Source organism: Sturnus vulgaris, unplaced genomic scaffold (assembly GCF_052056855.1).
Source record: "Sturnus vulgaris isolate bStuVul1 unplaced genomic scaffold, bStuVul1.hap1 Scaffold_195, whole genome shotgun sequence".
NCBI lineage: Eukaryota > Metazoa > Chordata > Aves > Passeriformes > Sturnidae > Sturnus > Sturnus vulgaris.
The window spans coordinates 2,312,230-2,325,468 of NW_028276170.1; the positions used below are offsets into that span (position 1 = coordinate 2,312,230).

Sequence of the window (13,239 nt, forward strand, 5' to 3'; positions counted from 1 at the left end):
TGTGAACAGCAAAGTGCCAAGGCAGGCTCTGTTCCAGCCCAGCTTCCTGTGGCAGAGATTTCACAAGAGACAGGATTCTGGCCACAGACTGCTTGAAATATACATCCCTTATCTCCAGCCCGCACTAGGTGGAGAATTACCAGGGCAATGAATTGCAAAGATCAATTCCAAGGGAGATAATTGAATATCTGCCCTGGGTCTGGTTCTTATTCTTGCCCAAGCCAATGGCAAAAGCTGTATCCATTGCATCTTGGTTTCTATCACCAGCTTCCAAAGGAGTTTGTTTATTTCCCCATTCATTCTTTCTACCTGCCCTGAGCTCTGGGGGTGCCAGGGCTTGTGGAGGTCCCATTGTATTCCTAAAGTAGCCATAACCCCCTGAAGGATCTTTGCTGTAAAAAGAGTTCCCCATCTGAGAGTCTGTTTTTTCCACAATCCTTTATCTTGGAGTTGTTTTAGAAATACCTTAATAAACAATCCAGAGATTGCTGAACAATGTCACAGTGTTAGCTGGCTTACACTGGGCAGTGAATTTGGCCGCTGATAAGAGAAGTGGCCTGGCCTAACAGACAGGCCCCCAGAGAACAGAGATAGGCTGGAACTCATTGGGTTACATCCTTGTCTATCTTCAATTCTGTCCTAAGCTGCAGGGGCTATTGGTCAGAGGGCTGAGCAGCCTAAACTCGGAACCAATCACAGGCGCTTACCTGGGAACATTAAGAAAGATATTTAAGAAGAAGTCAGAAAAATAAAGAGGCCTTTTTCACATGGATCAGAGAGTGCTGTGTTTTCTGTCTGAAGCACAGCACCAGTCGACTCAACAGAAGTCAGAATTGCTTTTTTCACCCTGTTAGCTGCCATGCTGTCGCCAGAAGATATTTGAGCCTTCCTGCTCAGGGCATTTCAGTGCCAGGCTCTTCCAAGCACACCCAGCTCTGCCGGTTGAGCTGACCATGCAGGGGTAACCTGAGCTTGGTCTAATTCCCTTTCCTTCATCAGAGCGTGTCTTGGAGCTCTTTTCCCTTCTACTGCCCTTGAAGACCCATCCATAAACACATTTTGTCCCTCAGGCCAGGGAATGTCTCCTAAATCTCTCCCAGCCTGGCTCTGGAGCTCTGTCACTTGAATGCAGTCATGGTTGGGAGCGCCAAGGCCGGGCCCCCCCGCGCTGTGGTGGCGGCAGCGGCTGCAGTGGGGAGCGAGTGCGGGCGGGAGCGGCCGAGAGCCCAGCGCTGCCCCAGCCCGAGCTGCCCCAGCTCCATCGCTGCCCCTGCGCTGGGATGCTGTGGGTTTGGGGGGAAGAGGGAGCCGGCAGTGGGTGCTGGGCCTGGGGATAGCAGGAGAAGGGATTGAATCTTTTTATTTTGTCGGGACTTTTGGCTAAATCTGTGTGTTTGGGGGGTTTTCGATCTGTGTCATGATGTTTGGAGGATTTTTGTGCTGAATCTTGGTGTTCTGGAGATTCTTACAGACACAAGATGCTCAATGTCTTCCTGAGTTGCACTTGGGCCAAGAGGAACCCCTTGGCCAAGGCGCTCTTCCCTTGTTCTTTCCCCAAACCAGGATTTGTCATTCCCAAGGCATTGGCAGATGGAGAACGAGGAAAAGCCCCAGAGATCTGTCAAAAGGAGGGGCTACAAACCCAGCCCAGGGAGCTGCGAGGAGGAAAGACCCTCCCTGAGCCGGGAAGGCGGCCGGAGATCCAGGCAGAGCTCAGAGCTGGTGGAGAAGCCTCCTGGAGGGGAGAAGCCGCACAGGTGCTTGGAATGTGGGAAGGGTTTCAGCCACAGCTCCAGGCTGATCCGGCACCAGATGATCCACACTGGGAAAAATCTCTATGAGTGTGGGAAATGTGGGAAGGGTTTCAGAGACAGCTCAGACCTGCTCCGGCACCAGGTGATCCACACAGGGGAACGGCCCTACTCCTGCTTGGAATGTGGGAAGAGCTTTGCGTGGAGCTCCAACCTGAGAAGCCACCAGCACATCCACACCGGGGAGAGGCCCTACGAGTGTCCCAAGTGTGGGAAGAGGTTTCAGAGAAGCTCCGATCTCCTCAAACACGAGCGGATTCACACAGAGGAGAGGCCCTTCCGCTGCCCCGACTGCGGGAGGCGATTCAAACGCAACGACAAACTCACTGTCCACCGGCGCATCCACACTGGGGAGAGGCCCTACGAGTGTCCTGAGTGTGGGAAGAGCTTCTCCAGGAGCTCAACCTTGACCCAACACCAGCAGAGTCACCACTAAGGGAAGCCCTGTGAGTGCCCCGAGTGTGGGAAGAGCTTCGTGCTCTGCTCCAGCTCCATCTCCCATGGGAGGATCGGTGTTGGATGATCCCCAGTGACCCCCCTTGGGCAGAGCCCTGGTGATCTTTGGTTCTGGTGATCCGTGTTGGGAAGACACCTGGCTGGGGGGTTCTGCATCATCCTGAATGCAGGGGCAGGAAAGTCCATCAGGATGCAAACCAACATTGGGAATTCCTTGGGGAGAATGAATTTGTTCATATTCAACTCTAGAAAATCTTCTGTGTTCAATCCTATCTTCTGGTGGTGCCCTGCTGGGCAGGGTGGAGGAAGAACCCCCGGCCCGTGGCTGGAATTGAGTGCAGCGGGCGCCGGAGAACAGCCATGAAACCAGAAACTCATCACGGCTCCTCTGACTAAACCCTACAGTCCTCACCCAGCCCCCAGCGTGGCCTTGAAAGACTCTTTATTGTAAATAACTCCGACTGCCCTACTTGGGAAAAATCACAAAACCCTCTGCTGCCCGGGCAAGGTATTAACTCTTTAAATGCCCAGAATAAAACTTTACAGGTACTTTTTTCTCTCTCCTAAATAAATAAAAAATAAATAAAATAATAATTTTTAAAAAGTAATATACACAGAAACAATATAAAAACAATATAAAATTGCTGTTATCCCCTAAGTTTAAATAATAAATACACACTTGTTGTTCCCCCAAAAAAAAGAAAAAGAAAAGAACCCTCTGTGTTCTCAAAAATAAAGTAAGCTTTTCTTTAAACTGTTGTAATCTTTAAAGTGTGCCCCAAAGTTAATATAGTACTCAATAAAAGTTATGAGAAAAACTTTTAGTCTGAATAGAGAGGTTTTAGATAGTAAGCAGATTTCCATTATCCTGGGAGGCTAATCACTGTATCATCAAAACCACAAGAAACAGTTTTCTTGTGAAAAAATCTCCATATTCTGAGAAAAAGTCTATTCTTTCAAGTAAGTTAGTAAAAAACTATTCTAAAGATGGAAAACTAACTGAGTTGGTTTTTATAAGTTTTCAGTATTAAAAAAAATGTATGGAAGAAAAAACAGTAGTCTAAAGTTTTATTCTAAGGGTTTTTTCCTTAGTTTCTGAAAGTAAAATTTCTCTTTATACCATGTAACGTTAAGCCCGTTTTTTGCCTTCCTCCTAATCCTATTTCACAACAAAAAAACCTTAAAATTAATAAACCCAAACCACTGCATCTAACCTCAGTGATTCCAGGATTTTGATTTCCTATTGCCCAGGGGTGTCTTCTCCAGCCAAAGGGTGATGAAGTCAGATAAAGACCAAGATTTTGGAGACAGTGGGGTGGAAACCCCTCCAAAAAAAGTTTCTTCCGCCCAAGCACGTGGATCCTCAGCTCACACAGACACAGAAATCGTTTTCTTTTGGCCTTGATTTGCTTTTCATTTCTCTTCATCCCTTTAAAACATCCAACACTGGGGTTAAAATAAAGACACTGAACTGAGACATGGGTGGAGACACGGGAGGACCTTCCTTTGGTGCAGTTAAGGCTGTGTCCTCTTATCCTGTCCCTGTTCCCTAAGAGAAGAGCCTGACCCCCACCAGGCTGCACCCTCCTGTCAGGGAGTTGTAGAGAGTGATGACGTCTCCCCTGAGCCTCCTCTTCCCCAGGATAAACATTCCCAGCTCCCTCAGCTGCTCCTCACAGGACTTGTGTTCCACAGCTTCTCCCCTGTTGTTCCACAGCCACTGCTCCTGTTCCAGTGCAGCTGCAACCCCTCCAGTGGTGCTGCTCCCACTCCAGTGCTGCTCGTCTGTGACAATGAGGGGACAGGTGGAACTCTGGGTCCCTTGTGACACTGAGGGCACACATGACACTTTGGGGCCATTGTGACGTGAGGGGAAACATGGAACCATCAGGCCATTGTGACATGGCAGGGTGTCTTGGAGCCATGGGACCATGGTGACACTGAGGGGACACATGGAACTGTGGGGTCATTGTGACACTGAGGGGACACATGAAACAATGGCCGGACCCTCCACCTCGGCCACCAACACCCGCCCGGGGGGCAGCGCCGCCCCCTCGGGCACCCTCCAGGTGACCCGGCACCCCGACACCCCGAAAACGGCCTCGGCCAAGGGGGCCCCGGCCAGGACACCCCCCGAGTGCCCCCCGGCCTTGCTGAGCAGCTGCGCTCGGGTCGCGCTGTCCCCCACGGTCGCCACCGCCGCGTCCGGCCAGGGCGCGTCCTCGTCCAGCCGGGAGCGCGCCAGGGAGCGCAGGCGGTGCGGGGGGGGCGGGGGGGCCCAGCCCCGGGCGGGGGGCGGCGAGCGGGCCGGGGGCGAGCGGGACATGGTCCGGGGGAGCCTGGGCAGAGAGACAGAGGCGCTGCTTGGGGCTGCGGGAGTGGGATTTGGGGTCGTGGGGAGGTATTTGGGATCGTGGAGAGGGATTTGGGGTCATGGAGAGGGATTAGGGGTCGTGGAGAGGGATTTGGGGTCGTGGGGAGGGATTTGGGATCTTGGGGAGGGGCTGTTGGCGTCCTAGGAGGGTCCCCGAGAGGGTCTTGGGATGCAGGAAGGATTTTCAGGGAGATATTTGGGTCTGGAGAGGTTTTGAGGTGTTGAGGGGGAAATTTGGGTTGGTCTTTGGGAACCCCAGAGTGACACCCAATCCCTCAGAACAGTATGGGGCAGGGTAAAATGGGGGCTCCCTCTGTCTTTGAATTAAAATTGGGGTCCCTACCACGGATTGATCCCCACAAATCGGGGTCCTCTCCCCAGAGCCCCCCAATTCAAGGGTGTCTTCTGGCCCCAAAGTTGGGGTTCGCCCAACGACAAACACCAAAATTTAGAGTTTCCCAACACACGATCCCCCCAGTTCAGGGTATTGAAGTATTGAGGAGGAAATTTGGATTAGTCTTTGTAGGATTTGGGGAATTTTGAGGGGTTGCTGCGGCGTTTGAGGGTCCCAGGAGGGTCCTTGAAGAGATATTGGGGTCCTGGGAAGGGCTTGTCGGGAGGTTATTGCGTCCTGGGAAGGGGATTTTGGGCGGCTCCTGGGGGGAGGTTGAGGGTCCTAGGAGGGTTCTGGATGAGATATTGGGGTTCTAAGGGGATTTTGGAAAATATTTTTGGGTGCAGGGGGTATTCTGGGAGTTACTGGGGTCCTGGGATGGATCTGGGAGTCCAGGAAGGAGATCAAATGTGGGTCCCGCCCCTCCATGGGCACCCAAAATGTGGGTCCCCCTCCTCCCTGCTGCCCCTTGCCCCCAGCTCAGGGGGGTCCAAAGTCCGGTCCGGAGTGGCCACATCACCCACCCCTCCCCCCTCCCCTTCCCGAGACTCCCAGGTGGGGGAGGGGCGCCCCACTGACCTGTCCAGGGTTGGAGGCGACTGAAGCCCGAATTGGGGCTCGGGGGTTCTTACCTGGGGGGGCGTGGCCCGCCTCGCCCCAATGCCCGACCCTGGGCTGTGATTGGCTGCCCTGGGGGTCCCCACCCCCCAAAAAACCCGCAGGCGGTTTGGGATGGGGGAGGGGAAATTCCCTTTATTGACAGTAAATGAGCGTGGCGAGGACATTGGGGACACTTGGGTGGCGCCCCACGGACGGGGGGGACACTTGGGGTGACACCAGATGACGTCAGGTGATTGCCCCAACCTGTCCCGCCTAATTCAGACCCTGCCACATCCCATCAGTGTCACGTGGGGGGGGCTATAGAGGCATCGGGGGTGATGGACACATGGGGGTGACAGGAGGTGACAGTGACAGGGGTGTTCCTGCAGTAGCTGTGATAGGAACACTGGGATGTGAAAGGGAAAACAAGGCGGGGGCGAGGGAGAGGGGGTGGTGACAGCGCCCGCGGTGTGATGGTGGCAGTGCCATGGGTGTGGTGCTGGCAGTGCCAGGTGTGTGGTGGTGTCAGTGCCAAGGGTGCGGTGACAGTGCCAGAGGTGTGGTGGCACTGCCAGGGATGTGGTGGTGACTGTGTCACGGGTACGGTGACACTGCCAGTGGTGTGGTGACAGTGCCAGGGGTGTGGTGACAGTGCCAGGGGTGTTCCTCTGGGCGGGGCTGTGGCCGAGGGGTTGGACAAGGTTGGGATGAGGGCAGAAGATGGAGATGGGGGAAGAGGGGAACAGAGGGACATGGCAGGTGGGAGACAGGGAAGAGATCGAGGTGGGCGAGCCATGGTGGAGGGGACAGCAGAGGGGACATGGAGATGACAGTGGGGGCAAGGACAAGAGAGGACCCAGACATGGAGTTGGAGACATGGAGAGGACATGGACATGGTGGTGGGGTCATGGGGATGGGGATGGTAGCCAGGAGGAGATGGTCAAGGAGACCTGGAGATCGTGGAGGTGACCTGGACATGGTGGTGGCACATTTGGAGGGGACAGGGAGGAGCTGGAGGAGACAGGAAGATGGAACTGGGGACAGAGATGAGCAGTGAAATGTGGAGAGGTGGTGGGGACATGGGGAGGACATGAGGGGGATAAGGAGATGTTCAAGGTGAACGGGATGTGGTGGTGGGACATGAGGAGGGGACAGGGAGATGGTAGTGGGGGCATGGAGATGGTCAAGAGCACCTGGAGATGGTCGAAGGGACACAGGAAGTGAGAGGGTGGGGACAGGGAAGAGCTGGAGGTGACCTTGGACTGTGAAGGTGACCATGGAGGTGACCCATGAGCAGAGGGCAGGGTTCAGGTGGGACATGGGCCCATGGGAACAGGGGGATTGGGAATGCTGGGACAGGGGGCTGTGGGGACATGGTGTGAGCAGTGTCAGGGTGATGGTGTCAGGGGTGTGGGTGATGAAGATGAAGGTGATGATGAAGATGGTGCTGTTGGTGTTGTGGTGATGATGATGGAGGTTGATGGTATTGGGAGATGATGATGGCAGTGTGGGTGATGAAGATGAAGATGATGATGTTGCAGGGGATAAGGCTGATGATGTGGGTGGTTGCGGTGATGAAGATGATGGTGATGATGAAGGCCACCCCTGCTCCTTATTGAGGGCATTTCACATCTCGATGGGGACCAGCACTGGCAGCGCCATCGGCTCTGGAGCCTCAAAGATGTCACAGTCCAGAGCCTCAAAGACCTCGCTGTGCTCTGGGACCTGCATGAAGTGGGGCTGGAGGGGGTCACCAGGGGGTCACTGGGCTGGAACACTTAGGGGACACCTTGGGGACACCCAGGCAGGACTCCTGGGGGCTGGGGAGGCTCCACTGGTGTTGGGACTAAGGAGCAGCAGTTGCCCATCCCAAACACTGTCCCCACAGGGGGATTTTGCCAAGAGACAAGCACAGAATGGAGCTCCCTAAGGTAAGATCAAGGTGGGACAATTGTCCTCAGGCCATCTTGGACCTTGGGGGAGGTAAACAAAGCTGGGGGATCAGAATGGACCCTGGTGGTGGACAAGGAAATCCAAGCCAGCACTGGTGCTGGAATCAGCTCTCACTAGGATAAACGGAATTCCAGAGGGGCAGATGGTGACCACTGATCCATGGCCACCACCAAGCCCAGAAACCTCCAGCTGAACAGAAGAGTCAGCCTGAGCCTGGAATCATCAGCACCCAAGGCCAGGGAATCGTTAAACCAATGGCATTAGAGAGGGGTGTAGCCCATGAGAACTAATTCCTGAGTTTGCTAAAATGGATAAACAGGGAGAAGTTCAGAATGACCTCAGGACCCCCCATCACCTGGAAGCTCCAGGGGAAGAAGGACCAACAGGACACTGCTGGATCCATGGGTGGTGCTGACCTTCTGATTGATCTCTCTCCCTCCCTCCTCCCTCTCTTCTTGCCCTTCCTCGTTTCTCTCCCTGGCATTTCATTGTTCAGTCAATTCCAGACTATTGACTTTGGTCCCATTTGCCTCTGAATTTGGGCAGAGGCACCTCAAGGATGGGATCTGAACAGCCCAAGATTCTTCAAGTGACCTTAACCCCCTCATTGCCAACAGCCATGAAGCCACGAGTGCTGATCCTTGGCCAGGGAAGCTCTGTCACTCCCAGACGGAGCAGAGGAGCCAGGGCTCCAGGCTCCTGGCCATGATCCTCTCCTGCCCCGAGCCCAGCCTGAGCTCCCTGGGGATGGGGCTCCCAGAGCCCTGGGCAGAACCTGTTTCCCTCTGTGCCCCAAACCCTGGGGGCTCCAGAGGCTGCTCTGGGTGCCCCTCGTCCCTCCCAGCTCCAGGGGGACATTCCAGGGTGTCCCAGCCTGCCCTGCCCAGGGCACACAGTGGTGGGTGTTGGGGGAGAGAGATCCCTGGGAGCCCCTGGAGTCACTCTGGTCATGGTGGGGGAGGGACTGGAGACTCGCAGGGTTGAACAAGGGCCACAGAACACACAGGAACACGGACATGGGAACACACATGGAGATAAGAACACACAGAGACACAGGAACACACAGGGATGTGGGAACACACAGGGACACGGAGCACACATGGATGTGGGAACACACACATGGACAGGGGAACACACACACGGACATGAGAACAGGCACACGTGCATACACAGAGTTGTTTTGCTGAAGGGGTTTATTGATCATTCCAGGGAAATTCCCAGGGCTCCCAGGGGATCAGGGGGATTATCCAGAGATGATCATCTCCTCATGCTGCTGCAGGGGGACAGGCCCTGGGTGTCATCACCAGTTCCAGACCTGAAAGGCAAAGCCCAAGTCGTGACACCCGTGTCCACTGGGACACGAGAGGAACCTTGCTCCCACCCCTCTCTTTGCAGGGACCTGCAGCAGGAGAAGGGATTTGGAGCCCCGGATACACCTGGGACTGGACTTGGCTCCTGACATCCATGTGGCTCCCAGAGCCTCTCACCCTGGAATATCCCAAAACCTCCCAGAGCCCTTGCTGCTCCCACAGGGACACTGGGTGTCCCCAGAGCCCCCCAGTGCAAGGAAAGCCTTGGGGACAGCTCTGTCCACCGAACCCCAGCACATGGATCAGGGACAGCCCCCTCCATGTCCCTCTGACTTTCCCAAGCTCTGCCCACCCCACAGGGCTCAGGGATCTTTTGTGGGGCTGGAATCCCCCAAGATTTCTCACCAGGGCATCCAGAGGGGCAGCCGGGCATCACTCCCGCAGAAGCTCCACCTGCTCAGCCACGAGGGGCTGGGGAGAAAGGGGGGGTTAGAGTCACACTGGGGGATACTGGGGCTGGTTGGGAGATACTGGGGCAGGCTGGGGTGTACTGGGGCACAGTGGGGTGTGCCGGGGTGCACTGGGGGGTGATGACCAGGAGATGGGAAGCTCTGGGCCCAGCAGAACTGCGGGTACCCACCTCAGACCTCTTCACTCGTTGGACGCCATTCTTCTTCTGCAGAGAGATGGGGAGATGTCACTGGTCACTGGGGTGTCCCCAGTCCCAGCAAGGCACGGGGGGACCCAGCTGGCCCCCAGTTCCCACACTGGTGCCCCAATTCCAGGACTTACCACAATGCATCCACCTGCAGCTCCTCCTATGACTGTCTGCAGATGGAGAGCAAAGGTTTAGTCTGAAATGGCCCCTGTGGGACTCAGGGGGTCACAGGTGTCCCCACGCCCCGTGGCTGTCCCCAGTCTGAGGGAGAAAATCCCTTCTGCTCCTCCAGTCCCACTCCAGGCAGTTTCACCCGATCCCTGTTCCTGCAGGGACCACGGTGGGGATGGAGACGAGGAGAGCGAGGGGAACTTGGGACCTCCAAGGAGGAGGGGATGGAGTGGGATGTGAGGGCCCCAAAGACACTGAACTGGGGGGAGTTTGGGGACCCAGGGGATGGGAATGGGGGAATGCAGGTGGGGAGGCAGGAATTCCAGTGGGGGGACATGGGGGCTGAAGTGGGAGGTGGGTGGGGGCAGGGGAAAGCAGGGGCAGAGGACCAAAATTGTTGGGTTTGGGAGGGGCTTTGGGTGTCCAGGAGGGGGATTTGGGGATACTGTCATGGAGAATGAGAAAGGGAAGGGAGTGGAGGGAAAGAGGAGAGGAAGTGGACTGGGCATGGGGATCTTTGGGGTGACTGGGGGGCACTGAGATGGGTGGGAATACAATGGGGACCCTGGGGAAGGGGCAGCCTTGGGAAGCTCTGGGATGTACAGGCACGCACTGGGGTGCACTGGGATGGCCTGGAGGGTCATGGCCATGAGAGGGGAGGGCCTGGTTCAGCAGAAAAATTCAGGATACTCACATCGCCAACAGCAATGGCACCACCTCGCTGTGGAGAGAGCATGAGATGTCACTGGGGTGTCCCCAGTCCTAGTAAAGATTGGGGGAGACCAAACTTCCCCCCAATTCCCACCCTGGTGCCCCCAGCTCCAGGACTTACCCCAGCACATAGAGCTCCACCACTGCCATCAAAGGTGGCCTGGGCAAGGAGAGCAAAAGGTTGGTCAGGATTGGCCCTTGAGGGGCTGGGGGGACACAGGAGTCCCCAGCCCCCCACCTCCCACCCATGGCTGTCCTCTGCTCTGAGCAGGGGGTGCCAGGGGATTTGGGAACATCACTGCAGGGTGAAAGGCAATGAACTGAGGGCAAAGACTGGAGAGAAGACCCTGGGAATCATCTGGGGGCTTGAGGGGAGCAGGGGGTGAAGGGGAGGCATTTCCCAGTTTGTGCCAGCTCAGCCTGGCTTGGGACTGGAACAGTTCATCCCAGTTTGGCCGAGTTCAGCCTAGTCTGTACTTAAATGAGTTTGGACCTCTTGGTCCCACTTCAGCCTAGTTTGGGATTGGCCTTTGTTCTTGTGTGGGCAACAGAGGAGATGCTGGGGAGATGCCCGAGGGGATCAGAGGATGGGATGGGATGGGATGGGATGGGATGGGATGGGATGGGATGGGATGGGATGGGATGGGATGGGATGGGATGGGATGGGATGGGGAGGCCCAAAAGGACGGGATTTGGGGATAGCAGCACAGGAAAGCTCTGGGGCCCTCGCAGGGAGGAGCCGGGTCCGAGCATCCGTGGGGAAGCCGGGCTCTGGCAGCGGGAGTTGAATTGCGGCAAGGGGAAGGACAGAGGCAATGGTGGCGAGGAGAAAGCGGCACGGCCCGGGGCCGGGGAGCGCGGCGGAGCCCCTGCATTGGGAAGAGCCCTCAGACCTGAGCCCAGCCCGTGGCTTTGGAGCCTCACCTCGCTCTGTGCCGGGAGGCACAGCAGGATGGAGAAGAGCAGGGCCACGCTGAGCACAGCCACCTTCATCTTCCTCTCGCTCTGGGCAGCGCTGGCTGAGGCTGCAGCAGGGCAGGAGCACCTTTATCCCTGCCGGGACTCCTCCCTGCGCCCTCCCTGACAGCCCCCAGGCCAAAGCCCGGCTTGGCACAGCCCCCAGCCCTGGCCACAAGCCCAGCCCTGGCACAGAGTCCATCCCGCCTGTGGCACGGATCCAGCCCCGCTCCCCGCATCCCTGCAGCTTCCTGCACGGGGCAGCTGCCCCTGGAGGGGACCGGGCACCCGGGGGGCCGAGGGGGGCAGGCAGGGATCCAAAGGCAGCTGGGGACCCTGTGGGGACACCCCCACTCCAACACAATCCATCCTCCAACAGCCCCCAGCCCCACACCCCCCATCTCCCGGGACCCCTCCCCTCCCAGAGCGTTCCTTGCAGGACACCCCGGAGCTGAGCCCGGCCCCAAACCTGGAGTGTCAGAGCAGGATTGTCCCTGTTCCCACTGCAGCCCCTGGGCTCATTGGGGCTGCACTGACCCCTCTTCCTGGGGCAGCAGCACCCCGGGATCAGGGAGAAGGGGCAGGGGGAGCACAGCGGGGTCAGTGGCCATGGCAGCAGCTGGGGGACCGGGATCTCCAGTCCCTGCAGGTGCCCTGGGGAGCACTGGGCAATGGTGGCACTGGGACACCGGGGCTGGCCTTGTGGCAGTGCTGGGCTGGTGGCAGTGCCCGGCTCCAGCCCATTCCTGTCCCTGCAGCCCCAGACTGCTCCAGGCCCCCAGGGGAAGATCCCCGGGCAGAGCCCCTGGCACAGCCACGGCCACCGTGTCCTGCTGGATCAGCCCAAGCCCGCTGTGCTGAGCTGGCCCAGCCATCGGCTCCCAGGGGCTCTGTGCCCAGCAGGGCTGTGGCTCCAGACCGGGCTGGCACTGGGACACAGCTCCCGCAGCTCCCCTGGCCCCAGGGATGGCCCTGCCCTGTCCTGCCCTGGTCCCAGCGCTGGCCCTGAGCTGGGGCTGACCTTCCCAGCCCAGGGTCCTGCGCTGCTGTCCCAGCTCAGAGGCCCCTGTCAGGGTCACCCCGAGGACACAGATCAGTGACAGTCCCTGCCAGGGCTGCCACGAGCTGCCAGTGCCTCCATTCTCCACTGACATTCCGTGACATTTCCAGGACATGTTCCCTCCTCACGGGACACTGACCTCACAGAAGGCACCTGTTGTGGCACAGGTCAGAAAATCCTTCAGGCACCTGACTTGACTGTTTGCATTGGATTTTCCTGCAGAGCCAGCAGTGACCTGGAAGATTTTCCTTTTGCCTGTTGATGCTTTGTGCCTCCTTTGTTGGAGAACTGAGGAGCGTTGATCCTGGAGGGGCACAATGGAGGTGAAGCTGCTCAGGAGATGAATTTCCAGCCCCTGGACACCTAAGGGGCCATTCCAGATGACCCCAGCAGGTTGATGGGCTCCTTTTTCCAGATCAGCACTTCAGGGCTCAGGGCTGACTCTGTCTACCAGCACCAAATTCATGGAAAACACCAAGCTGTGTGGCACTGTGGATCTGCTGCTGGGCAGGAAGGCTCTGCAGACGGATCTGGGCAGGCTGGATCGATGGGCTGAGGCCAAAAGTGTGAGGGTCAATAAGGCCAAGTGTGGGGTCCCACACTGGGGTCACAACAACCCCATGGAATGCTCCAGGCTGGGGCAGACAGGCTGGAAAACTGGAAAAGGTCCTGGGAGTGCTGGTGGCAGTGTGTGAACATGAGCACAGGTGTGCCCAGGTGGGCAGAGGCAAAGGGCACCTGCGCTGTCCCAGCCATGGGGCAGCAGCAGGACCAGGGCAGTGAC

The 13,239-nt window shown here is 57.2% G+C and overlaps 1 protein-coding gene across 2 annotated transcripts in view; it reads left to right on the plus strand.

The window, feature by feature from the left end:
• The window catches only part of LOC148217989 (uncharacterized), a 233,117-nt gene extending 229,637 nt beyond the window's left edge, over positions 1–3,480 (plus strand). For both annotated transcript variants that reach the window (XM_088158115.1, XM_088158114.1), the window contains exon 2: positions 1,564–3,480. In XM_088158115.1, coding sequence (XP_088014241.1) covers positions 1,591–2,247 — 657 coding nt within the window. In that variant the 5' untranslated portion in view covers positions 1,564–1,590 and the 3' untranslated portion in view covers positions 2,248–3,480. The remainder of the gene's footprint in view (positions 1–1,563) is intronic.
• The last annotated feature ends 9,759 nt before the right edge of the window (positions 3,481–13,239 follow it).